The 25,111-nt window shown below is 47.9% G+C and overlaps 11 protein-coding genes across 11 annotated transcripts; 6 read left to right on the forward strand and 5 right to left on the reverse strand.

The window, feature by feature from the left end:
- Positions 1 to 1,006: 1,006 nt before the first annotated feature.
- On the forward strand, positions 1,007 to 2,581 carry N7519_007443 (uncharacterized protein; the record flags this gene model as incomplete). Its single annotated transcript, XM_057294219.1, has 2 exons — positions 1,007 to 1,375; positions 1,427 to 2,581. The coding sequence occupies 2 exons, from the start codon at positions 1,007 to 1,009 to the stop codon at positions 2,579 to 2,581; spliced, it is 1,524 nt and encodes a 507-aa protein (XP_057149030.1).
- A 918-nt stretch (positions 2,582 to 3,499) lies between these two features.
- N7519_007444 (fatty acid desaturase) lies at positions 3,500 to 4,859 on the forward strand (the record flags this gene model as incomplete). Its single annotated transcript, XM_057294220.1, has 3 exons — positions 3,500 to 3,590; positions 3,639 to 4,501; positions 4,554 to 4,859. The coding sequence occupies 3 exons, from the start codon at positions 3,500 to 3,502 to the stop codon at positions 4,857 to 4,859; spliced, it is 1,260 nt and encodes a 419-aa protein (XP_057149031.1).
- A 3,813-nt stretch (positions 4,860 to 8,672) lies between these two features.
- On the forward strand, positions 8,673 to 9,432 carry N7519_007445 (uncharacterized protein; the record flags this gene model as incomplete). Its single annotated transcript, XM_057294221.1, has 3 exons — positions 8,673 to 9,075; positions 9,123 to 9,225; positions 9,297 to 9,432. 3 exons carry the CDS (start codon positions 8,673 to 8,675, stop codon positions 9,430 to 9,432), a joined length of 642 nt encoding a protein of 213 aa, XP_057149032.1.
- Positions 9,433 to 10,147: 715 nt separating this feature from the next.
- N7519_007446 (uncharacterized protein) lies at positions 10,148 to 10,582 on the reverse strand (the record flags this gene model as incomplete). Its single annotated transcript, XM_057294222.1, has 1 exon — positions 10,148 to 10,582. The coding sequence occupies one exon, from the start codon at positions 10,580 to 10,582 to the stop codon at positions 10,148 to 10,150; it is 435 nt and encodes a 144-aa protein (XP_057149033.1).
- Positions 10,583 to 10,770: 188 nt separating this feature from the next.
- On the reverse strand, positions 10,771 to 11,007 carry N7519_007447 (uncharacterized protein; the record flags this gene model as incomplete). Its single annotated transcript, XM_057294223.1, has 1 exon — positions 10,771 to 11,007. One exon carries the CDS (start codon positions 11,005 to 11,007, stop codon positions 10,771 to 10,773), a length of 237 nt encoding a protein of 78 aa, XP_057149034.1.
- Positions 11,008 to 11,144: 137 nt separating this feature from the next.
- Positions 11,145 to 12,335, reverse strand: N7519_007448 (uncharacterized protein; the record flags this gene model as incomplete). The annotated part of the gene is made up of 4 exons (XM_057294224.1): positions 11,145 to 11,252; positions 11,315 to 11,504; positions 11,552 to 11,735; positions 12,275 to 12,335. 4 exons carry the CDS (start codon positions 12,333 to 12,335, stop codon positions 11,145 to 11,147), a joined length of 543 nt encoding a protein of 180 aa, XP_057149035.1.
- A 1,278-nt stretch (positions 12,336 to 13,613) lies between these two features.
- N7519_007449 (uncharacterized protein) lies at positions 13,614 to 14,903 on the forward strand (the record flags this gene model as incomplete). The annotated part of the gene is made up of 3 exons (XM_057294225.1): positions 13,614 to 14,005; positions 14,070 to 14,322; positions 14,421 to 14,903. The coding sequence occupies 3 exons, from the start codon at positions 13,614 to 13,616 to the stop codon at positions 14,901 to 14,903; spliced, it is 1,128 nt and encodes a 375-aa protein (XP_057149036.1).
- A 403-nt stretch (positions 14,904 to 15,306) lies between these two features.
- N7519_007450 (putative isochorismatase family hydrolase) lies at positions 15,307 to 15,996 on the reverse strand (the record flags this gene model as incomplete). The annotated part of the gene is made up of 1 exon (XM_057294226.1): positions 15,307 to 15,996. The coding sequence occupies one exon, from the start codon at positions 15,994 to 15,996 to the stop codon at positions 15,307 to 15,309; it is 690 nt and encodes a 229-aa protein (XP_057149037.1).
- Positions 15,997 to 18,670: 2,674 nt separating this feature from the next.
- On the forward strand, positions 18,671 to 20,253 carry N7519_007451 (uncharacterized protein; the record flags this gene model as incomplete). Its single annotated transcript, XM_057294227.1, has 2 exons — positions 18,671 to 19,163; positions 19,220 to 20,253. 2 exons carry the CDS (start codon positions 18,671 to 18,673, stop codon positions 20,251 to 20,253), a joined length of 1,527 nt encoding a protein of 508 aa, XP_057149038.1.
- Positions 20,254 to 21,455: 1,202 nt separating this feature from the next.
- Positions 21,456 to 21,836, forward strand: N7519_007452 (uncharacterized protein; the record flags this gene model as incomplete). The annotated part of the gene is made up of 1 exon (XM_057294228.1): positions 21,456 to 21,836. The coding sequence occupies one exon, from the start codon at positions 21,456 to 21,458 to the stop codon at positions 21,834 to 21,836; it is 381 nt and encodes a 126-aa protein (XP_057149039.1).
- Positions 21,837 to 23,494: 1,658 nt separating this feature from the next.
- On the reverse strand, positions 23,495 to 24,898 carry N7519_007453 (succinate--CoA ligase (GDP-forming) subunit alpha). The gene is made up of 7 exons (XM_057294229.1): positions 24,693 to 24,898; positions 24,599 to 24,627; positions 24,419 to 24,545; positions 24,300 to 24,362; positions 24,210 to 24,235; positions 24,073 to 24,155; positions 23,495 to 24,009 (listed from the first exon to the last, which is right to left on the reverse strand). The coding sequence occupies exons 1-7, from the start codon at positions 24,851 to 24,853 to the stop codon at positions 23,509 to 23,511; spliced, it is 990 nt and encodes a 329-aa protein (XP_057149040.1). The 5' UTR covers positions 24,854 to 24,898; the 3' UTR covers positions 23,495 to 23,508.
- Between the last annotated feature and the right edge of the window lie 213 nt (positions 24,899 to 25,111).

Consider the following 25,111-nt stretch of genomic DNA (forward strand, 5'->3'; position numbering starts at 1 on the left):
TTTTCAGATTTACTTGCTCTTTTGGAAATTAATAGCTCCATTTCTGTATAGGCCCTCCAGTCGGAGGTTTACATCCTGAGTGACCGAGAACAACAATTCACTAGGGCATGATTAACCCCAGCAACGTATATTGCATTTGATCGCTGGAGGTCATGATGTCAACGGAACTATTAAATTGGGTCTGTACCCAGTGATGTGTCGGGGTGGCGAAAATCTTACTCCATCAAGGCTTAGTGGGACTGGGGTTGCAAGCAACTAAGAAGAACTAGAGAATTGGCGGAGGGGAAATGAGACATTTTTCTTTGGCTTCGGGAGAACAATCAGGTTATCGTTTTCTTTGAATGTTAGTCCTAACATAGCTTGATGGTTAAGACATACTTTGTTCTTCTCCAAGCCTACTCACTCCGTATTTGCTGAAAACTGTTAGTGAGAAATCATGTAGGCAATTGCAGTAACACCCAATTTTCCAAACATATGACCATGAAAGATCATGGCCTGAGAAGAAGAGGGGCGTTACGGTCAGCTTCCGATAGCTTCAATTGATCGGGACATTCTGAAACCGCATGTTGCTTTCATTATATCCACTCTATGTAGGGGCACAAGCCTGCATATCTCGTTCTATTACACGGCTGCTCCTTTCAACCTCAATCTGATAACGACTTCAACCAATATGGCCGACCGCTAAGGTTAATAAACTAGTTCCAATGCCTAGGTTTACCAAGGCTATGGCATAGCTTATTTATTGGAAGCCTGAGGCAGCAAGTCGAAGAGAGCTCTCACTAAATAAACTGACTCCTATGAAGTTATATGGCTAACAATTCAATCCACATTACTTTTTCTGCTCCAGAAAGGTGCCCCACCAGAACAAAAGCCCCAAGACTTCCGCAAGGGTTTGCCCGCGCATCTGCTTGGCGTGGAGGGAAAACCTCCCGACATCGGGCCGTACCCAGGTATCCCATGCAGTTGCCATGTTTCGCTTTAGTGCGGTATTATGAGATATCCAATCATGTTTTCAAAACTCGTGACGTTGCTTTTGGTGACATGCGAGTCACTGGCGGATATCCCCCCAGTGTATCGATCGCGACCATATGACCTGGGCGCGTTCGATCGATGGCCTCACCAGCTGTACCACTCATCCAATGCCATTGGGCCTATCCTAAACATTCACGAGGAAAATCCACAGTGTCATAATGAGAGCCTTTACACTGTTGTGCCCTACTGGGGAAAGCAGGTGAACGTTCCGGGGGTGTTGCTCCTCGATGCGGACGGGTATCTCGTCTGGCACACGACCGGGTATGTCACAGCGGACATACAATCCTACCAAGGAGAAGACTATATTGTCTCCCTTTCTGAAGACTCAACCTATTATGCATTGGTAAGTTGTCGATTGGCGGTATCGTATTGAGAAAGGTTCTAATGTCCTTAGATAAACTCCCGCTATGAGGAAGTTTACCAAATCCGCTCAGGCAATTCAGGCAAGGGGTGGCACCTCGATGCGCATGAGTTAACCCTGACTCCCTCAGGGACAGCACTCCTGGTTATCAATGGTGTCTTCGCGGTGAACCAAACGGCTTTCGAGGCACCGCCGGAAGTCGAATTCCTTATGGATACAGGGTTCCAGGAGATCCACATCCAGACAGGAGAGGTATTATTTGAGTGGCGCGCTTCGGACCATTATAGCTTCGAAGAGTACTACCACTTCCAGCCAGGCGATGGTAGAACCGAAAAAACTGCGCCGGATCTGTTCCATGTCAACAGCATCGAGAAAGACGATCTCGGCAATTTCCTCATCTCCTGTCGAATGATGAGCTCCATTGTCTACGTGGATGGCCGGACAGGCGCTGTGATCTGGAAGCTTGGAGGGAAAGGAAATATGTTCAAAGACCTATCTGGTGGTGCAGCGACGGGCTTCAATGGCCAGCACCATGCCCGGTTCCACGAAAACGGCCGGATTGTTTCCATTTTCGACAACGGGAACTGCCCTGGACGTCCTGTGACGGGTCCAACCCGGGGTCTGACGGTGGTCCTGGACACAGAGAAGATGACTGTGCAGCTGCAGCATGAATACATCAGTCCGAACACCGTTCTCACAGACAACAGTGGATCGATGCAGGTCTTGGATAGTGGCAATGTGGTCCTGGGCTTTGGCCCGAACGCGAACTGGGCCGAATATGCCTCGGACGGATCGCTGCTCTGCAATGTTCATATGGGTCCCGAGACGTTCTTCAACAGCGGGGAAATTCGCTCCTACCGGATCACGAAGAGTCCCTGGGTTGGTCATCCTCAGACCATGCCTGAGGTTGCTGTGGATGATGGACGAGTGTATGTGAGTTGGAACGGAGCTACGGAAGTGTCTATGTGGTCACTGAATGGAACCGATGAGGGTGTCGAGGGTGAATCAGTCTTCTTGGGGAGATTCCCTAAAGGCGGCTTTGAGACTGAGATACCTGTTCCTACCAACGCGACCGGTCGGTATTTCTTTGTTAGTGCTCTGGATAGAGCTGGTCGGGTTCTTGGGTCAACTTCTGCAACGCAGTGGCCTTCTAAGCATAGACAAGGCCTTATTCACCAAGGTCTTTGAAGTGGTTCTAGTATAGAAAAAGGAATTTGGCCTTATGATCGAAGGAAGCCCGGTCCGCCTCAACATGTCACTCTGTTGGCAATAATTGGCTCTTACCTAAGTAGGCAATGCCATTTGTCGCTTCGTTGCATTTCGTTGATTCTCCTTCTCTCATCCTTACAGCCCGTCTGTCACATCCATATACTAAAATAATAGATTTGTTGCGAAGTACTTGATATTTTCCACAGCCAAAACGCTTCTTCGCAGCATCTATTCAATATCCTCGTGCTTTATGTAGCCTTTCTTATAGGCTGATAGCTTATTTTTCTTAGTGATGATCTTCCGCCAGGGGCTTATCTCAGGAAATGTAAATTAAAATTCTCCAAAACCTACACATTAGATTTTATAAATCCGAGTACTCTATATTACTACACGCACATATCAAACAATTGTGCTTTAGCGGGAGTTTTCACTCAAAAACGTTCAACTGGTGGGATGTTCAGGGGGAAATGTTTCCGCCCCCTGAATCAGATGGGGATGCTGGACGGAGTACGGCGTAGCATAATCATAAGTTCTTGACAACGAGACCCTCAAATACTCTCGGATGGCAAAGGATAGCTTGAGCTGTACTTGGAAATACTAGATCAACTGTCAGGATCATTTAAGAACGTTGCTTCGACTCACATAACTTGTCGATTCCAGGACCCACAGTTGAGTCCCCGAAATCTCTTCGCGCCCCTGACGCGTTCAAAGTCTTATAATTAGGAGACTGTCCAGGGTACTCCGTATTGCTAGGCATCTATTATCTTTATAAACCCGGAAAGCCCGGAAATTATCCAAGTTTGTTATAATCAAGAGCTTGGACACCGGGTTAGTGTTGGATTACACATTTGATTGGACAAAAATTAACATGACTAGGCACTGCCGTACTAAGACATCATGGATCCTTCTACATACACAGATCCCCAACTCACCTACCAAGATCGACTGGTGATCGATGCTATTGTTGAGCCTCAGCCCAGCTCAAATGGTAATACCCCTGCATTGTCAGTCGAATAACACACTAACTAAACTCTAGACAAAACAAGTGCACAGCCATTGGACAAGCTGAGCACCGAAGAAACAGTCCAAAAGCTTCACAATCTTAATGATCCTTCTCATGTAGAATTTGATCCCACCATCTCCCAATTCTGGGATACTCCGCTGCTGAGGGCCAAGCTACCCGCGCCCATCCAAAAGTACGTGCTTACACCGTACATCAACTGGGCGAAAGGCATCGTACGATACCAGACCGACGTGGTCATGGTAACGCACCTTATCCTGTACTTCACGACTATTGTCCCAAGTGCCGCATTCTTATATTACCGATTCTCCTACCTGCACGGTGCCCTGCACTGGCTCATGCAAGGGTTCTATTGCGGCGCTTTCACTCTGATGAAGCACCAACACATCCACATGAACGGAGTCCTGACATCAAAACTATATCTGTTCGACATGCTCTTCCCCTACCTGCTGGACCCCATGCACGGACATACATGGAACTCATACTATTACCACCACATCAAGCACCACCACGTCGAGGGTAACGGCGGCGACGATCTGAGCACAACGATGTACTACGACCGCGACAGCATCCCAGACTTCTTGACCTACGTGGGCCGGTTCTTCTTTTTCATCTGGCTCGAGCTCCCAATGTACTTTTGGAGAAAGGGTCAGTTCAAGTATGCGGCCAAGTGCGCCTTCTGGGAGGTCGGTAACTACGTTGCCATTTATATGCTCTACAACTACGTCAATGCGCGCGCTACCACGTTCGTCTTCATCCTCCCGCTGACCGTTATGCGTCTGGGCTTGATGGTCGGCAACTGGGGCCAACATGCTTTCGTGGATCCGGCAGACCCTGATTCGGATTACCTGTCCAGTATCACATTGATTGATGTTCCGGTGAGTTTTAACAGCTTGATTAATGTGTACGATCGGGACTGACGGATACCAGAGTAACCGATTCTCTTTTAATGACGGGTACCACACTTCTCACCATCTGAACCCGCGCCGTCACTGGAGGGATCATCCTGTCGCTTTCCTCACGCAGAAGGATCGCTATGCGAAGGAAAATGCTCTTGTTTTCCGAAATGTGGATTATATTTTCATTACTGTGAACTTACTCCGGAAGAACTACGACTACCTGGCTAAATGTCTGATCCCCATCGGTGATCAAGTCAACTGGACCATGGAGGAACGAGTGGAGATGCTACGTCGTCGGACGCGGAAGTTTTCCCAAACCCTCCTCGAAAAAGAGTGAATAGAGGGTGTTAGTTTTTGAAATCTTGTTCGCGATAGACAAATCTGTTCCGAGTTCCTGATCTCTATATTCACAAAACAGGCTAGAAAGGTCACATTGAATATATTTTGCCGAGATATGAGATCGGCAGCATCTAGTTTTGCTCGGAGGACAAGGTTTACCATACTACCCTGCATAAAATGCCTTTGGGGGGCACTGGAAGTTAAATCGTCTGCAGAATGGTCCTTATGTATAATTCATCTCTGCAAATCCTCGACGAGCAAAATTGAATGTTTTTCCATTCCCAGACGCACGCAACACCACTGATTAGGCGCCGTATTTGTTCCCGATCATCAAGCGATGTCTGTGCACGCAGCCTAAGGTTAGCTTCCTAATACATCATAACGATGATATCGCGAGGTACTTACTCATACCAGACAGCGTGGTCCGGGCGCCCCGCAGTGCCAAACATTTTTCTTTTCAAGTCAAGGGGCCATACCCGTACGTGTGTTTCATCTGGACTCTGACAGGATGACCGGGATAAGGAGAGTGGAACGACGTTGCAATATCGTGCGTAAACACCAAGGGGATGTTGATTGTGCGCCTTGTGTTTGATTCATGCAACGGGTTATACTCATGCACGATCGATATTTCTCGTCTCGGCTCAGTTGATCCAGCTCGCCCTGGAACAAGCCTTCCTCCAGCGCTTGCGTGAATTCCTTCTTCGGCTTGGCGGTACCGGGGCTTTGGCGAGTAAACGAGATGAATCCGGGGTTGGCGATGTCTCCGGAGCCGATGTCCCATATCCTCCAAGTATCTCCCACACTCCTTCCACAGATTGACAATTCGTGTCCAGTAGTTGGGATTCCGCCTCCTGATTGAGTAGAGATCTCCCCAGGTCGTCAACATAGCTCGCAATTGTAGTACGCGTGTCCTTGTCATTGAGGTGGGCGAGAGCTCCGAGGCTTCTCTTTCTGCGAGCTATCCCCGAGAATTTCGGCAACAGCAACAAAACCAGATGGCCAGAAGTATAGGAGATGACGGAAAGTTCGAGGCACTTCCAAACTCTCACCGTATAGTTGCCGTAGCGAGGAGAGAAGATTCCTGCGACCGAACGGTCGTCTCCAAGTATCGTGTCGCATCAACGAGGTCGTAGCTGGCACCGATTGACGGTCTGCTCGCTATCCCTGGAAATTCAGTCAGTAATGCATGAATAGGTAGGATGGGATTACACAACTCACTGCGAGGAATCCATTTTCGTGTAACAACTACGGCAGGTCCTTGGTAAAACAAAAGAATGTTGTCGACGAAGATACTGTAACTTGAGCAGTACTTTTGAAGTAGCTGATAGGAGTTGGTCCTTGTCAAACCAGAAGAGTATCGTCGAGTGATATGGTTGGGTAGTGTTCATAAAGTAAGTGTCAAGCGCCCAACACTACGGTCATGTAGAATATAAATAATTGAGAGGAGGGTAGGAGGAGGGGGAACTTCGAAATGAAGAATTGATTAAAACCCAGGAACTGAGGTCAGGTATGAAAAAGGAAAGAACGGTGGACAGCAAGAGCGAAGGAGTTGTAGGTATAGAAAGAGATTTGGTGATCATGGGACATCATGAGATAGTTTCTACATTAATTGAGTGGTCGAAAAGAACAATCTAATATTCATACCATAACAAAGCCTTTCTGGAATTTGTTTCAATTGCTGTAGTCATAACCAAAGTGCTCCAGCCAAAATCATCCCAAACACCGCGCGTTCCCTGTAACCTTATATACACAAGATCAATATTTCTAGTCTATCCTCCTATCAAGCAACCTGGTAGTTGAGGCTCGACATACAATCTCCGAAGTGCTCCGACCAAACTTGAGAATCCCAACGATTGTAAATATAGGGTTCCCTTTGTTTAAAGTAGCTTCCACTTTCTCTCGGTCATGCTACGAGGCACGATAGACACGGTAAAGCAAGATCAACAACTTTTGTCTTCTAAAGACCCCATTTTTATAATCTCACGTCATGCTTCCGAACAATACTTCGGTGTTTCTGAAGATCCTGAATGAATTGTTTTTCGTATTTGTTGAGGCTACGCAGATACAGATACTAGCAGCAGATACGAGCAGCAGATACTGGCAGCAGATACTGGCGGCAGATACTAGCAGCAGATACTAGCAGCAGATACTAGCAGCAGATACTAGCAGCAGATACTAGCAGCAGATACTAGCAGCAGATACTAGCAGCAGATACTAGCAGCAGATACTAGCAGCAGATACTAGCAGCAGATACTAGCAGCGGGAAAATCCAGAAGAAGAAACTGATAATCTATCTATAAGAAGAAGGCTGTTTATAAGCCTGGACCAATAAAGAAATGGCAAACTAGTAAAGGCAAGGCTCACTGCGTTATAGTCACTCTGTCTAAAGAAGGATAAACTATTGCAGCTTTTTGGTCATTCCTAAAACTGACTACTTTAAATTCTCCCGCACATAGTCTGGTACATACGACCATAGGGTGTGGAAAATAGGGCTTCCCGTCCGCTCAGCCGTACTCAAGCCACACGCCGGTGAGTTAGTAGTTGGGTGGGTGACCACCAGCGAATCCTCACTGTTGTATGTTTTTTTTTTTTACTTTTCTCTTTAGTGATTCCGTAGGACAGCGTGCATGTGAAAGACTGACAGTGTGCTATGCTGTGATTCCAAGAGGGCTGAAGAAAGGGCACTTGTAATTATTTTTGGTCGGAAGTCCGCACTATAAAAGCTGATTTTGGCAGAACGGGGATTGCAGGTAGCAGTATAATAGTGTGCCTTAGTGTCGTGTTCCCATTTCTTTTAATTTTTTAGTGTCCTTTTTTGTCTTTTTTTCTTTCAAGGACTGGGAATGATAGCATACTGCTTGGCACCCTTCGGTAAGGTACCCAGGTGCCAGTCTACACACAAAGACATCCAATCTATGTCTCTAACAGTATTCAGACACCTAGCTACCCTAGAACCAGTTTTGGAATCGTTCTAGGCGAAGAGCGCCAGCCGTTTTACCGGAAATATCGAGCTTTGTATCTAGAAAGATTCGTGTATCGGTGAGCCAATTTTTAGGTGCCGTAGTAATGCAAAACCAGTCGTTTGCTGTACAACGTTGATACTAGTAGTCAAGTCTATCTTCCGGTAACCAGACACATGACCAATAGGTCAGACCTCCTCGAGTCTCTCGTACGAGGTAGATATTGTCTGCTTGGCCTTATATCCGTGGCGAGCAAAGTCCGCTGGGACAGCTGGTAAACGTTAGAATTAGGCTCACTGACATGATGAATATACACCTGAGAGTCGTCAGAGACCTTCAGGAATTTGAACGTCCGTGCCGAGGTCTCCCATAGTCGCTTGGGGTCAATCAAAATGGATGCCTCCACAACTCCGGCACTAATCTGCTCGTACGGAGTACCTAGATAGCTTTGATTCCCGATGTTTTGAAAGGGCTTGATATCTAGGTAGGTTGGAGCTGGTTAAATTGGGAATCATATGTTATTGTTCCACGGTTAACGCCCAATTAGGCAATAATCCGTAATACTTGCTTGTCACCTCCACACCCTTCTTTTCTCTCTGCTCAACTCTTGACTTCTATATTTCACTTATCAATTCCATCAGAGCGTTTTCATTTCTTCCGAACCTTGAAGCTGCTCACCTTTCGTCACCTTTTCCTCGTCGCAATGTCCCGTTCTAGGGACTTCGTCATAACGACCCCCCTTGATAAACTTCGATCACCTGGGCAGTACTGAAATTAAACTCGACCAGCCTTCCCTCTCGCCCCATCGGACGTTTGTTCTCGACGAGAAAATATCTGAACAATACCAAACGATGACCCAGAAGGAATATAAGCAAGAGCTGGGGCCTCCATTTGCCGTCATAAAATTCTCCTGTCACAGCCTTCTAGACCCTACTCAGCAGGGCTTCATGCGTATTTATATGCAGATCCCTCTTGACGGTACCTTTTCTAGCGCTCTGGAAGTCCGAGCTCGGCAGGCTGTCAGCCAGCGCACCCACATGGAGCTCACAGCGCTTGCGACTCTCGATCGTGAAAACTGCACGGTAGTACCGAAATTGCTTGGCTATGGGGAAGGGTTGCAAGGTGCCGAAGAATACGTGCCTGGTGGCTACATCAACTACGTTGTGTGGGAACGGGTGCCTGGTGAGCCGGTCGATTACTATTCCTTCTGGAAAAGCGACTTTGAACACCGCCAGCAAGTGCGTTTCGCCTTCCGTACTGCCTACGAGTAAGACCATGACCCTATACGTCCACCCCTTAAGAGCTACCTATACTAATACAACGAAGAGAACTTAGTAGGTGTTCCTGGCGTCCTGGCCTTACCCCAACGAGAAAGCTTATCTACAATGATGTTACCAAGGTTATGTAGGTGGTCATGACATTCCATCACCTCACCAACCTATAAACGCCGATCACGATGAGCTAATTATTTTTAGGCACATTTCCGGTTTCCGCGCTCCCTATCGAGTGGACACTCAGCCATTCTCAGACATAACTTACGCGATATGGGGATTGGCAAAGCCATCTGACAGGATGTACTGGGACCTTGATAGCTCGGGCTGGACCTGGTAACCAACATGGATATCCGTACATCGCTCTTTTGACAGTCGAATAGCCTTTCGCATATGGGATTGTATTCTTGAGTTGTGATGCCTAGCTACCCTAGTATGCATGTATCTGTCGCTAAACTAGTGCTTTCAATAAGACGATTGTAGTGCCTTTCCGCTACTGATAGCCCTTGATACTGTGGGATATCAACGTACAACACCTTAGAATCATCCAGCATAAAGGACCATATGACATTTTCGAAGCTACTCTTTGACAAAATAACATTGTCGTCCTGTAACTCGCAAGTTGCAGGACACCGGACTGTTGGTCATTCAGACCGAAGACATATATCAGACAGGCAGGGAAATTCATTAGCGCGTACGGATAACCCAGTGTGCAGTCTGGTTGTTGACGGGGTTAGTTGCACTCGCTAAGGTACACACGTAGAACATGCACTACTTCATCGACACATGGGGGAGGGTGAGATGAGTCCCTTGGGGGTTAGGGACTGTTGGGAGGTAGTGGGATGCTGAGGAGATAGGAGGAGAATACCATACTTCCCAATCCCCACTAGGGGATTGGAACCGGCGAAGGAAGATGATGTGGTTATATGTACTGATAAACCCATACTCGCATCCGAGTGCTTGCATGTCCCGTACTGGCTGCGCAATCTTTTGTCGCAATTCACGTCGATAGCGAGCCGCCATTTGGAGGTCATGTTAAATGACCCAGGGCGTCTTTAGCTCTCCGACCAGCTTGATTGTAGTATTTCCGGCCATACCTTGAAGACCGACAACGTTGGGGATCTTGTCGTAGTTGCTCCCGAGCTTTTGAAGTCGGCGAAGTAGAGGTTGATCGCCTTGGCCTCCACGACCGCCCCAAATGTTTGGCCAATGGCCTGTTGGAAACGGCCCTGGAGGCCATGCTCATCCCCGACATGCACCCGATCGGCTTCCGTGGAGTGGGGGCCATTGCCGTAAGGCGATGCCCTTGACCTCGCCCAATTTTGGTTTGTGTGCGTATGCTCAACAGATCTTAGAAAGTTGCTCCATGGGACAAGGGTCCCCACGAAGGACAAAGGCTGAAGTGCACTTGAAACGGTATGGTAGGGCCCAATTTGAAGGGATGGAAACGGATTTTCCACAATCTGCTTTGCTCGGATTGTGGATGTCATTGTGGGAAACTAAGGATCTGCTCTCTCCGATACGCAATCGATCGGCTTCGGTGATATGTGGGCCATTGGCATATGGTGATGTGCTTGACCTTGCCCAATTCTGATTTGTGTGTGCGCAGCTTGTTTGCTTCCCAAGCCTTGTACAAAAGGCCTTCTCTTGTCTCGTCTTGATTCTCCCCAGTGCTTGGTTACGTAGCTCTCAACAGATCCACCACCAAACGAGGTGCACCGGCTGTCATTCTTCCTCCAATGACAGTTTGCGCATCCACACACACGATGCCGGAGGGTCCGTCCAGGACAACGCATTGGACCCATGGCCCATGGTCCTGCAGACAAGACCGGCACTCGGTATCTTGGACACGACCGACGACCTGAATCATGGCCGACTCCACGTTCGAAACTTCATTGCCAATCATCTCGTGCATTCTCAGAGCCGTCCATCGAGATGCCCGTACGTATGTCGGGCGGAGCATCGGCTCCCGGACTGAAGTTTTGGTCACTAACAGTCGCAGAAGGTCGGTCTTGTGTCAGCGGCCTTCTCTAGCCCTGTCCCATGGGGCCTTCATGATATGCTCAGCCCATGGGCCGGGAGGGCATTCATTGGTCCCCAGGACTGTTCCAGGGAGAGATGCGGGGGGAGCGATCCACTGGTAGGCAGGCCGGGTCGTAGCTGTTAGGATTGTCAGTATTTTCCCCTAGACGAAGAAGTGACAGCGGGGTGGGATATCTTACTATTCTCCTGCAGACATGCTTTGTCTTCAGGTATGTAATGATGATGATGATGACGATGATGATGATGATGATGATGGGTGTTTGGAATGTGACGGGATAATTGATGAAAGTGGACGAGGAGCTCGAAGAATAAGAGAAAGAATGGCGGAAATGCAAGATAATGTTGTCGCGAAGGTCGTCGTTGCTGGCGCTGCTGGCATTGGCAGCTTAGTAACGGCTTCGTTGGTGTTAACCAACGTCTGCTGGATCACTTTGCCATTGCGGACGTTGGTCATGGCATTCCGCGAGATTTCCCGCTGCGGGCTGCGGCTCTCGGTCAATAAGCCAATCGCCAGTCTGGAGTTGGCGAGCCAGGTCGACGGGCTTTCTTCATTTTGATCACTTGTGGGAGAATGACAGAAGTTCGGGATAAAGGGGGTTGCTGTATAAAATTGAGGATGCTGCCTTTGACTGGAAGGAGAAAGTAGTTGGTCCTCGAAGGGGAAGGAATGATCGGAGGGGTGCTGACTTGCCATGTGAAACCTATCGATCCCATCCGAGACAAGTCGATAGCTAAGCAAATCAGTGAGAAGGGAACAGCAGTACATTGACACTTGTTGGAGAATTCCCCCTACATGGGATGATTCTTTGTGTTATGCAGACTGACCTCTTTGTTAGTGCAGGCCTTTATAAAGGCCCTGCTTTGCTAGTTTGCATATCAAGAGTTTCTTCCTCCTCCATCTCCCTGGTAGCATGTAGCTTCAAGGACACTCTTCTATCAACTATCGTCATATATACCTTTCACTTACTCTCACTTACTTCTTACTATACCATCAGTTTTCCTTCACGTTACTGTTACTTTTTACCAAAGAATCAGCCTAAGATAGCTTTTCAAAAGCCTTACCTTACTCTCACTTACTCCTTACAATAGCATCAGCCTATGATAGCTTCACTTCCAGCTGGATCAGCTTCCCCACCAACCCTCGACAGGGTCTTGCCTTCCCTGTCTAGCAGGCTTCTCGACTCGTGGAACATGGACCATGCTTTCACAATCCCTCGATGTCGCCACTATGAGGCAAATAATATCAAGTGCCTCACATTTAATGTGGTAAGTGTTAACTGGATATCACACTAGGTTAACTTATTAGCAGAATAGGTTCCTAGTGGTTGTAGGCATATACACCTTGAACTCCTGGCCTATATCCATTATATGGCCCTATTCTACAACAGTTCGGGTCCGCCTAGCGAGCCTGAACTGCTGCACGCAGCGGGCGTCCTATTACGTGAACTGATCCCTGATTTCTTCGCTACAGTAACTAAGCACCGGCGGGTGTAGTGTGTGGTGTAGCGTGTGGATCCTGAAGGCATCACTCATGTAAGAATACGATTTATTCTAGTGTACTTTATACTAACCATACCGCACTAGGGCACGATACGCGTATATAGCCGGAGCTACTAAGATGCCCGAGCACGTATACCTACATATTTCCGAATCCAAGTAGGACGTGATTCTCTGCGCAGTCCCGGCCCCGGCGGCCGGCACTGACCCTTGGAATTGCGCTCGCGTTCTGGGAGAAGCAGCGGGTCTTCCTTAATCGGGTATGTGTGCTCGTCGCGGAATACGGTGAGAGTATGCCGAGTTCATAAGATGAGGTCCATAAGGATGCTGCAACGACCTGGAGACATAATGCGCCTGTGATCGAGCGAAATCTAAGTTACAATAGCATCAGCCTATGATAACTTCACTAAAGCCTTGCCTTACTCTCACTTGCTTTTTACTATGAAACCAGTCCTCCTTTGCTTAGGCCTTATCTCTTCTCAATAATGCTATACATACTATCTACAATGACGCAATATAGGAGCAATTTGTATACTATTCCTATTTAGGAGTATTAGCATTATGCCTTTAAAGTGTGCAAAGGTTTCTAATACGCCCACATCTCAATGCTAGAGTGCATATAGTTCTATCTTACCGTGGTATCTCAGTTCTCGCTTATAATATATGTATTCTATTGGATGGGCACACAGCAGGGCAGGAGCCATCCGCCACCAAATATAGCGTCCGAAAGACTCTAGTCATGGGGAATAAGCTTTACAGATCGGAATCGGTCTGATTTAGGCTTGGTTCGTGTTGAGACGCATTGTACCCGCGGGTCTAACCCAGCCACTATCTGATTTAGGCATAGTTGATATATATCGTCTTGGATTTCGGAGGCAGACCAGAATTTGACAAGGGAAAGAAGACATAAAAGAGCCCCCGTTGTCTGCACCTTCCCTCTTTTTCTTCCTTCTTCATCATCCCTCCCCAGGTGGCTTCACAATGTGCCCTACTCCCATCTGGATTTGGCTCTTTGAGCAAAAGGAGCAGAGCCTCCAGCAGCTCCACAGAGAGCTCCGCTACATGGAACCTGGTTACATCACAAACCAGGCCACAAATATCGATATCCACCCGATGAATTTCTGGACTGGGGACACCGACCCTTCCCTCATCGAATTCTTCGCACCCGACACCGACACCGACTTCAAAATAGCTAACTCTGCACTCGACCCCGAGGACCCCGTGGATGACCCGTTCACCTGGGTCCGGGCGATGAAGGACAAGCAAGACTTCACCCCCCACGAGATGCACCATCAACTGTACAAGGCATTTTCGAAGTACCTCCGCAAGTCCCCGGGAGGCAATAAGACCCCCATTTTCTGGGACCCGGTCTCGTAAGTTTAAAATCCGCAAAAATAGATAAAATGAATCTCAGGGACTAACATTCGATGAAAATAGCATGGAAGAAGACGATGGTCTCTTCAACAGCAACGACCAGCACGGCTTCACCATTCAAAGGGGAGCCACGAGTGCCGACGGAAAGGCCGCACATCAACTCGTCGTCATGGAAAGCGAAGAATGCTACCACGACGTTCTCCCGTCAGTTGGCGAGCTCATCGTGCTTGTTCGATGGATGCTGAGTGGATTCAAAAACCACAAGCACCAATTCGGCAGGTACCACCGACATGAGCGGCCCCAACTTGACTTCCCGGTAAGTCCAGACAGTCTACCAAATCACTGCCATAACAGGACATGATTGACTGACTTCTATATAGACAATGGTCATCTCCTTCCTCCCCGATGCTCGAGTTCGAGTATTGCATGGGTATTTCCGACGAAGGCCGACTCAAAGTCGCCTATACTCAAGCACTCAACTTCGATGCAGAGGACTACGCCGACAAAATGGATGGACTTCTCCAGTGGGCATGGCCCCTACCTGATGGGGATACCACCAAACCGATCCCCCTTCCAACAATCGAGGACGATGAGGAAGACGAGTGGGATGAGTGGGAGAAGTGGGAGCTACGATACAGGGAGGACAGCGAAGACGAAGGCCTGGAGACCGAATCGGACGGAGAGGGCGACAGCACTGAGGTACAAAAAGACCTCAGTGACTACGAGTCGGAATTCAGCGAGGAGGATGAGAGCGATTGGGAAGACGAAGATCCCGTCGAGGACCAGGAGGGATGGATGAAGGAGGAGGACATGATGTCTGCGGACATCAAAAGGAAAATCATCGAGAGGCTGGAGGAGAAGATGAGGTGTTTGGGGGAGGTGCGAGAGTTGACCTGAGCCCAAAGGCGAGGGGGCTGGGACCCAGAGGCGCCCTGGGACCTGGCCTATCCTTGTCCACGGCAAAGGCAACTATATTTTCATGTAGTGGCAACCCGCCACACAGTTCTGTATTATTCCACATACCATATATGCATGCACCATACACAAATGCATAGAAAATGAGAGAGGCAATCCATCCATATTTCCGTCCTCCGTAGTCTGACTTGTAGATACTGTAGACATCTGTAGACACCCGTGAAACACAGCCCAAAATGTGAAGGTAGAACTGAAAGTCCCGACCAAAGGAAATTAAAGTCAGGCCGAGCAAATGACTAAGATAGCCTAGGACTTGAGCGAAGGAGCTACCGTCTCACGTGAACTCAGCATAGTTAAGACCATTATATCCTCAAACACTATCACGCTAGTTTTGAACTTTGCTCAAGGCCTTAACAACCTCCTCAGTGGCAAATACATCGGCAAATTCACCATCGAGACTAACAAGAGAGATCTTCTGAATAGTCTCCGAATCAATCCCAGCCTTTCCAAAGGTAGCGGTCGCATCCCCAACAAGCACAATACGCCCCTTGTCAACATTCACCTCATTCTCATGCGTCCCATCCGACCTCAACCGGACAGGCCCATCTCCGAGATACCGATCCACAACCCCCAGATTAGCCGCCATGCGCACAGTAGTTGAAACACAATGATCAGTCGTCAACCCCGCAATGATAAGCTGACGGAACCCCTTGTCACGCAGATGCGCTTCAAGTCCAGTTCCGATAAAAGAGGAATTGACACTTTTCCAAAAGACAGGCTCCGACCCATCTGAGGCAGGGGTTGCGATGTCAAGAGGACGGATACCCTGTTCCGGGTTGGAAGGGTGGAATGGAGATCCCGGCGTTGTGGAGGAGTGAAAGATGTGGATCACCTCCAGTGGCGTTGAAGAGGAGGATCTCGCAGATCGGAATGCGGAGAGAAGTGCTTGCAGGTTGGTTTCATAGCTTGGGTTGGACCGTGTGGTGCCCCAATGGGATATGGTCTTTGGGTTGGAGAAGCCTGATTGATTGTCTATCAGGATCAAAGCCGTGGGAAGAGTAAATTCCAATGTCATTTTGTTGATTTGAGATTTCAGTTCTCGGATTGCTGCTTATTGGGTGTCTCCGAGATGTTGGTGAAGTTGAAACTCAAAGTCTTTTTATACGGCTCTGGCTTTTGTGAGTCACCCCGCTCACTAATCTATCCTCAACGAGGCCACCCTTTGGGAAAAGTTTGATATCTCCATGTCTTTCGGGCATATTGACATTAAAAGTTCTGTAGTAGCTTAGTAAAAGGACTGGCCTTCCAGGTTTCGGCTTTTTGGGCCATCTTCTGTGAAGAAACTTTTCAGGTTTTTTGCCAGTTGGTTGAATTTTCAGTAGACCCGAGATTTCAGTATATCGGTTTGGGGTGAAAGCTTTACTATCTGCTCATCGATCAAAATCAGGATTACGATAGACAAACGTCGTGACCTAGGGTTATGTTCAACAGTACGCTTAAAAAAGATGCATTGTGTCGCTGGCTATTCTAAAGAGAGTCTTCTCTATGACACCGAACTTCTGTAGGCTATTGTCCTGGGGCTTAACATGACTGGTATTTCCCTGCGGCAGGGTAAATTATAAATTACCAGTCGGCCACAGCGAAATCTGTGGATATTTTCGCTGGGAAGTTTTAACAGTTTTAACAGTCGCAATCTCATTATAACTCCCCAAGGTCTCCAACAGCACTTCCTCTGCGTAGCTCGTTCGACAAAGATTCGGGAATGCTTACATGTCTGTGCGTAACATTTCATGAATCTTCTGAACTCGGTCACCTATGTTCTGTAACCTGACCTTGCCATGGGGTCTCCAGGCAACTGCGGCACTTAGCATACATATTCAGTGTTGTACTTTTGAGTGTTATTGCCGTAGGCCATTATGTGTTCTACTCCAAGGGTATAACAGACATACAATGTTAGAGATACCTAACTTTCTCTTTTCTCTCCCTCTTTCTTCTTGTTGCACTTTATCTTTTACCTGCGTGTTTGTAGGAAATTTAAATTAGTCTCACCCTATATCCTATCTCTAGTCACCTGTAGTAGTAGCATTCTCTTCACTAAGATGTCTGGTGTATCAATCCATTTGGCCCCAGCTGATTGAAAGTCAACAAAAGACACAAGTTGATAAATAGGAGACTGAAACATTGCCCGTGCCACCAACAAAGAGCCTAGTGTGTTATTTGTTGACAATAACAAAGAGGAAATGATAGGTATAAGTGCACAACGCATTGTGACTGCGCAGCAAAAGCAAAACCAGCGCTAAGAAAGCCACACGAGTCAGGGGCAGACCCACAGTCCCCAAATCTGGGAGGCCTAGAATATATATGCCGTCTAGAATAACTGAGCCTAATATTTGCAGCCTCCTATCTTTGTTGCAATATGATTGCTGATCCTCAACATATGAAGTTCTAATGGAGATGCGATACAGATGGAGCTGTGTGGATTGACTGTCTCGCACGGGAGAGGGGGAAGGAGAAGGAGAGGAGAGAGAGCTATCAAACTAGTGGATTCTATCACATAGTGATTCCTCAGGCATCCAACAAGTTCGTCTATCTTATAGTTAGCTGTATCTGTCGGCTTTGCCATTAGGCTATTTTCAACAACAGGGCAGTGCAGATGATAACAACCTTGGAACGCCAATGAGGCGGTGAAGACGCGAAAAGCGCATAGCACGTACACGTACCTCTGCCAGGCAAATCAAGTCAACACTCGAGATGGTATATTAGCAAGAAAATCAGAGAAAATCCCAGGCCTTATTATATGACAAAACGGGCGACGTACATTGCGTATGTCGGTACATAACGTAAATGATTGGCACTAGTGGTGCTTAGCTATTGGCTCCTTGGTCCCCTGCCCCCTAAATGTAAACCGCCCCCAAAAAGGTGTGGCAAGAAACTGACGAAATGATTCCCTCCTGCAGACCTGCAGAGCGATCCCTGAACCTAGACCACTCCCAAAAAGGCGTGGCAAGAAATTGACCCCCAATACCTAAACCACAGCCTAACAGGCGCGGCAGAGAAACTGGCATCCTGCTGCGGACCAGAAAACCGACCCTCGTTGCGGACCTAAAACCTGACCCCTGACAAGGATGAGGTGTGATGTCCTGGGCAACCTGCAGGATGCAGGCGCCTTGTTCCTCGAACCCCAATTAAACGAGTGTGGGGCTTTATGCGCTTCTCTATTACCCACGTTCGGTCCTGTACTTGTGACGACTCGGTAAGTGAAATGTACTTGCTTCTGTTCATGGAGATGGAATAGATAGGGCTCACACATGAGTACCATGTATGTATGTATGGAAGTATTTTATTTTGACATTTCAGATACAACGTACTTTCGGACATATCATTTTTTACGTGTTGGAAACGATTCCAAGGTCAATGCCCACGTGGAAAGGACCAACTAGCATTGAGTGAAGACTCTATCAGAGTGACCGGGGTATAACGGCGATCGTACTTGATAACAGTCGGTGCATACACACTGTAGAGATTTTTCTCATTTTCAAATCATATATATTTTGATACCTTGTCCCTTCTCCTGTGTATTATTTTCTTCACTCCAGACAACCAGGCCTTGGGTCCGCCCTGAGCAAAATTCATATTTATATTTCAATACCAAGAGCCACGGAAACCTCTATAAGAAACCACTGTACTGTATGACAAAGAACCGGCCAAACATGAAGAGTTGAACTGACCTATAAAGGGAGACGAAGAACATGGACAGCCCTGAATATTTCATCAGCTGGGGGTCAGAGAGATACGTTCCACTACAACGATTCAAAGACCTCCAGCCGCCTCGCCACGATCTCGTTCGGCATTATGGAGACGTCCTCAACACAGCCCAAACCTTCACCCAGCATTTTTCAAGAGAACCCCTCAAGAGTTACGACATCGAAAGGTCGCTGAGCAAGAATATGGGTCGCGACCCTTCATGCTGGAACGAAGACGCAAATAGCGCATCTATTTCCTGGCTGGACATTGTTCGTCACGGCGATTTCGAGCAACAAAGTGACGGAAGTTACCACTGTTCCATTCAGGGCAGGGTGCTTGAATTCGATCCGCAATCGCACGATAGGGTTGAGTTTTGCCGAAGCCATGCTGTCCAAATTTCCAATTCGGGGCCAAGCCACGAAGAGGTGAAGAGGGAGGCAGAAACCACTCTGAGAATATTGACTGATATCTCCGGCGAACTAAGTGACTTCCACAGATGTTCGTACCTCCCTCCTATCCATGAGCTTGATGAAGTAGCAATCTAATCAGAACAGATAAGGGAAGTCTAGAAAATCTTGAGCGAGCGCTGAAAATACGCCTGAGCGAGCTTCAATCCATCCTAGATCGCATGACAATATCTCCTACGCCAACAAGTCCACCAGCACAGTATCTCACGCCGCGTGAGCCCGACATCGCAGTGGGGAGCGAGAGACTCCGTGCATCAAGTCCAGCACAATCATGCTCATCGAGTGGATCAAGCGGATCAGAAACGACCTCTGATAACGATTGCAAGAGGAGTATGGACAGCTCGTCTGAAGATTCGAGTGAGGATGATGAGTCAGAGGACGAAAACACAGACGAGTCCCCGGAAGACAATGGCGCAGAGGACGAGGACTTGGATGACACGATCCAAGAGGAAAAAGGGATAGAAGATGGCAGTTCTAAGAATGGCTCCAGTGGACAGAGGAACAATGACTCTAACATTGGAGGCAACGCGGCACAGGATGGTGACACAGTCGGGACTTCATCGATGCCTCTAACGGGAGAGGATAAAAATGCCCTCCCAACATCTCGTATTTCTCTGCCAGGAGACACTGGGAAAGCCAGCTCGGTGAGCTCCGTGCTCATGAACGACTTATCGCCTAGCTCTTTACCACTAAAGAGTGAAAACGACGTTAAAATGGACCGTGTGTCCTCGCGTCAAGACCTCGCGCTGGGTATGCACGAATCACCCCCAAAGCGTCTCCGCAAGGGATGCAATACGCGCATTGGAAATGACAGTGAGCCTCCTCACGCCCACGCATGTAAGCGGCGAAAATCCACCAATGTGTCAGAATTGCAGAAAAATCGCAAGTCCAATTGTCAGGAGAGATTGGTTGCTGTTGCGTGGATGAAGGCACATGCACACGAAGGATGGAACGAATCGGAAAGAGCGAGAGCATATGAAAGCAACTTTGGCATCAAGCGAACTACCACGACTCTCAAGCATTGGATGGATGACCCCAAAAATTCTCAAGAAAGTCGTATTGTGGAATTGAAAGTTCCGAGTCCTCGTCTACGTGAGATATTATCGAACGATGCTCCTTAACCAACGGCGTGTCTTTCGAATGGTAATCTCTCTTAGGGCTGCATACCAGACGATATACTCTGGGCCGAAAAGCAGCATGGTTCAAGTCTCTTTGGGAATGGAATGGAAATAACCGCATTTCGCGCTTGGTATAAGCTTAATCGAGGCTTGGAGGAATTAGTATCATAATAGAAAAGCAGACTCCTTCTTTTTAATAGTAATAATTGAACTATTTTGTGTCTTTCATTCACCTTCCAATATCGTATATATTACACTTTGGTGTACATATGATATTTACGCAGTTCATAGAAAAGTCCCGGGGTGTCCACGGAACGGGCAGGTCGAGACTGACGACTCCGTAGAGGGGATTAAAGAGAAATGAGCATGGCCAGCCAGATCTACAAGGTTTAGGGAATGGTATGTGGAATTGTGACATATCGTTCTTGGAATCTTACTAGTATCAATTCCTATTGGCCTAGGTGCTGTTGAGCTTTGCAGGGTAGTTATTTGCTTTCATTTGGGAAAAATTGGGAAATAGCCCCTTTTCAATCAATTGATTAAGTTGAAACCCCCCTTTCTTCATGCTTGAAGGATTCGTTTCGATGTTAGCAAAGGCCACCTGCCGATGCTTTATTTGCCGTGCTCCACCTATAGCAACCTATGCTGTTAGTTTGTAGAGAAACAATTCTTCTTCACTCTCTTTGCTCCCTTTAAATGTTAGCAGTCAGGTCGGACCTCACCGGCCGTACCGTACTTCCATATGCCCTTCCATATCATCTCTACGGAAATTGCTCTCACATCGTGACTAGCGATTGTATAGCGCAGGCATCATCTGACGGAAGCCATACATTTCATTAGACAGTGCTTTACACGAGGCCGGTGAGATCTATGAATATTTTGCGTCCATCATCGAAAATAGCGGACCGTTGCTAGCCGACTTCAGCGACTCTCTTTTCTAGTCTGAAGCGCAAGAGTGAGTTGCGAAATTCTTCAGAAAGCGGAAAATGGGTCGAAGACACCGAAAATGACCGCTCTGAAACTCCGTGCCGTGTCCTAGAAGGACTTGTAGATACTCTTCATCGTACGTCAGAGATTCGCCAACGACAGAAGATTCAGAATCACTGTGATGGAACCTTTACGTTTGTCCAGCAATGTAAGCCTTTCTATTCTCCCAAAATTCGGGTTTCAAACCGAAGGCAAGTTATCAATTAGTGAATGCTGATATGGAGAACACCAACCGAAAAATCCAAAGAGCTGTGTGCACGCAGAAAGGAGACACCAGTAACAGTGATTCTCATGATATGCTTGACCCGACTCCTACGCCTTCAAGGGACAGACTGCGCAGTACATCGTCGCCGTTGGGCATTATCTGGCTCTCAACTCCAAAAGTATTCGTTTTCAACAGGGATGCTGGTACACTATCGGTTGTCTGCGAAATACCTAGCACCATTAATAAAGAGGCTAGTTGTCGAGTCTTCTCGGCTATCAAGAAAGGGACTAGCTGTCAAACCCCTAGCGCCGTCAGCACGGATGCAGTCGGCCAACCCGTCAATAAGCCTGTCGGCCAGACTACCGGTGCTTTCAACAAGGTCGCTGTCGGTTAAACTCCTCCCTCCTACAGCAAAGAGACTGGCTCTCAAACCTTCGGCACTACTAATAAGGTTGCCGTAAGTTTCTTTGGGAGTACGCTAGAGTCGAAGTTTTATCTACGTTTAAGACCTCGCCTATCTAAACTACTAGTTCCTTAACCACGCTATAAGAACGTTGTCGGTTAAAGCGCTAATAAAACTTTGGTTTATACTCCGCCTATCATGCATTAATATGTTATTAGTCAAACCACCAACAACGCTAGGTATCGAATAAAACCCCTATAATGCTATTGATAAAGTGGTTGTCCTTTAATAGACCGCTCGCTCAATTCTTGAGGATCCGGTCGGTCGAACATCTGAAAAGGTTTACAAAGAAAATGACGTAACTCCTCAATCTGCTGTAAAAAACACCCCAAACTCCGTTGACAAGGCTATGGTAGACAAGGATGATGATGTTGAATCTGTGGATATGATATCCCGTACGACGTTGACAGTCATCTCAAGTCTACTGCAAATACAGGGGGGCGCGATTCGAGGAGATCATGAACGGGCTTCTCAGCAGAAGCTCGTTGTGAGGCCTTGGCCATTCGATATCAACCACCACTGCGCGGATCTAAATTATATACTCAACGAGAGATGAAAGAAGCACCAGGATTCATACACCATCTTTTGACACAAGGACATTCCCACGGAGAAAGGGTAGATAAGTATAATTGGATTTTCAAACCCAACTATGCTCGGACGACGCTGGGGCTTTCCAGAAGGGTTGACGATGACCTCAAAAGGAAGCGGCCTCTTACAAGGCCTCAATCTCCAGGTCAAGCAAAGAGGATCAAGGGTCCAGACTCCGGTATTACAACTATCCCTTTATTGAGATACCCGTAAGACATGACTAGTACATTTGTTTACAGCCAAGTCACCCTTGCCTTCATCTGGTGGTCTACCTGGTGGAAATGAGGCCAAGATCTCATCCTAGGGCACACGTAAGGCAAGTACTGTGTAGTTGACAGGGGAAGATTAGTGATGGCTTGTTAGGTTTCCCAAACCGCTTGTAGTTCTGACGAGCAGCTATTTATTGTGCTTTGGTCTCTGACATCAAGTAGATAACAGTCTTCTCTTCTGGTGGGAGGTGAGCCTAGCTTTGGATCGTATGATAAAACAGTGACCGGCCACTGGAGCTGTCATCTTACAAACAATATTTTTCAAGGTGCACATGTTGGCAATATCCGACCTGTTATCCAACCTCTGCGGTGCCCGGGGGCCTATGAGTGGGTGATTTCCGCGTATTTCCTGTAAAATGCGGTGCATATCCTAGAATGCTTCTTACTACAGCAATAAAAGTGGGCCCATCTGGTATACTATAGATGTCCAGCATGAGGATCCGAACGAAGACTGGCCGTAGATAGTGAAGGACGCATGGCTCGAGGAGCCTGCTTCGCAGACTCTAAAAGAATGGCTTCCATATATTCACATATTTCAACCATCTACTCTGCACAACAGCATAGAGTAATAATTACACGAGCATGATTACTTCAAGGATCTCTAACACAAAGGAGAAAAAGAATACAGGAGCAGTCGAAAAGGAACAGCCCATAAAACCCCCATAGTATGAAATGGCACATATACCTCAGATCCCCGTCTTCAAAACCAGGACAAGACACGCGTTGCATCAGAAGGGGTGACAAGCTTAAACAAGGTCGCGCTTGACGAACTCAGCAAGAAGGGTCTTGCCGAGGGAGGCAGGGCTGCGCTCGACGATGACACCAGCATCGGTGAGAGCGGCGATCTTGGAGTCAGCACCACCCTTACCACCGCTGACGATGGCACCTGCGTGACCCATGCGGCGGCCGGGGGGAGCAGAGATACCGGCAATGAAAGAGACGGCGGGCTTGTTGTGGATGTTGTGGGCCTTGAAGAACTCGGCGGCATCCTCCTCGGCGGAACCACCAATCTCACCGATCATGATGATACCGTCAGTCTCGGGGTCCTCAAGGAAGACCTTGAGGCAGTCGATGAAGTTGGTGCCGGAGAAGGGGTCACCACCGATACCGACGACGAGGGACTGACCAAGGCCGGCTTGGGTGGTCTGGTTGACGGCCTCGTAGGTCAAGGTACCGGAACGGGAGACAATACCGACACGGCCGCGCTTGTGGATGAAGCCGGGCATGATACCGATCTTGCATTGACCCTATGAGTGAGTTGTGTGAGTATTTGGCGCGCATTACTGGAGAAAGTTGATGTGGTAGCTTACGGGAGCGATGATACCGGGGCAGTTAGGACCGATCAGGCGGGTCTTGTTCTGGGTCTTGAGAATGTCGGTGATGCGGACCATGTCTATATTAAATCAATCAGTTCGCGCGCTTCAATTGGAGGTCAATCGATCCGTACCGTGCTGAGGGATACCCTCAGTAATGCTATTAAACAAGAAACTGTCAGATAAAAAGTTCTTTGCAAGGGGAAGCTCCAATGGACACGTACCAAACAACGAGGCCCATCTCAGCGGCGATGGCCTCCTCGATACCGGCAGCGGCAAGAGGGGGACTGATTCCAGTTAGCATTGTTGGGCTGATATTTCAAGACCATTGGAGTTATCATACGGAACGAAGATGGCGGAAGCTGTGGCACCGGTCTCCTTCACGGCATCGCTAACGTTGGCGAAAACGGGACGGTCAAGGTGCGTGGTGCCGGCCTTCTTGGGGTTGGTACCACCGACGACATTTGTGCCTGTCCTGTGTAAGCTATTGTTTGGATGCGATCGCGACTGGATCAATAATTACCGTAGGCGATGGCCTGCTCAGCGTGGAAGCTATATCAAGGACAAATGTCAGTATCATGCGCGTGCGATTAATAGAGCGTGACAATTGCACTTACGTTCCCTGCTTTCCAGTGAAACCCTGGAACAGAACGCGGGTGTCCTTGTTGATCTTGAGGTTGTTCAAGGTCTCGCTGTAGGCAGAGGTGGCCTGAGTCCGACGCTGGGTGGCACCGACATTGCGAAGGGCCGAGAGGGTGTTACGGCGGAAGGCCTGCATTGCTGCAAGATTGTATGTATGAGGGAGAGGTGATATGAAGTGAGGTGGAAAGAAAGAAAAGGACGGGATAAAGGGCAGGTGTTCGGGATGCGCAGCCGGGAGTTTTCGCTCGGGACAATTATTTTACTTAAGCGGAACTGACTGACTTTCGGGCTCGGCCACCATATTTTTTCTATCTAATCAACCTCAACCCCCACTAAAGTACAACTTCCAAGGTTGTCGCTTTTGGTTATTGAAAATCACTTCCCGCCTAGGCGC

Source organism: Penicillium mononematosum (assembly GCF_028829835.1).
Source record: "Penicillium mononematosum strain IBT 11891 chromosome Unknown utg000003l:1.0-8172316.0:1.0-8177699.0, whole genome shotgun sequence".
NCBI lineage: Eukaryota > Fungi > Ascomycota > Eurotiomycetes > Eurotiales > Aspergillaceae > Penicillium > Penicillium mononematosum.

Coding starts and splice junctions, on each gene's coding strand:
- N7519_007453 (XM_057294229.1), bottom strand. CDS start 24,853: ATGCAGGCCTTCCGCCGTAACACCCTCTCGGCCCTTCGCAATGTCGGT. Junction 24,546..24,598: donor TGAGCAGGCCATCGCCTACG/GTAATTATTGAT, acceptor TACACAGGACAG/GCACAAATGTCGTCGGTGGT. Junction 24,236..24,299: donor GAGATGGGCCTCGTTGTTTG/GTACGTGTCCAT, acceptor CTTGTTTAATAG/CATTACTGAGGGTATCCCTC.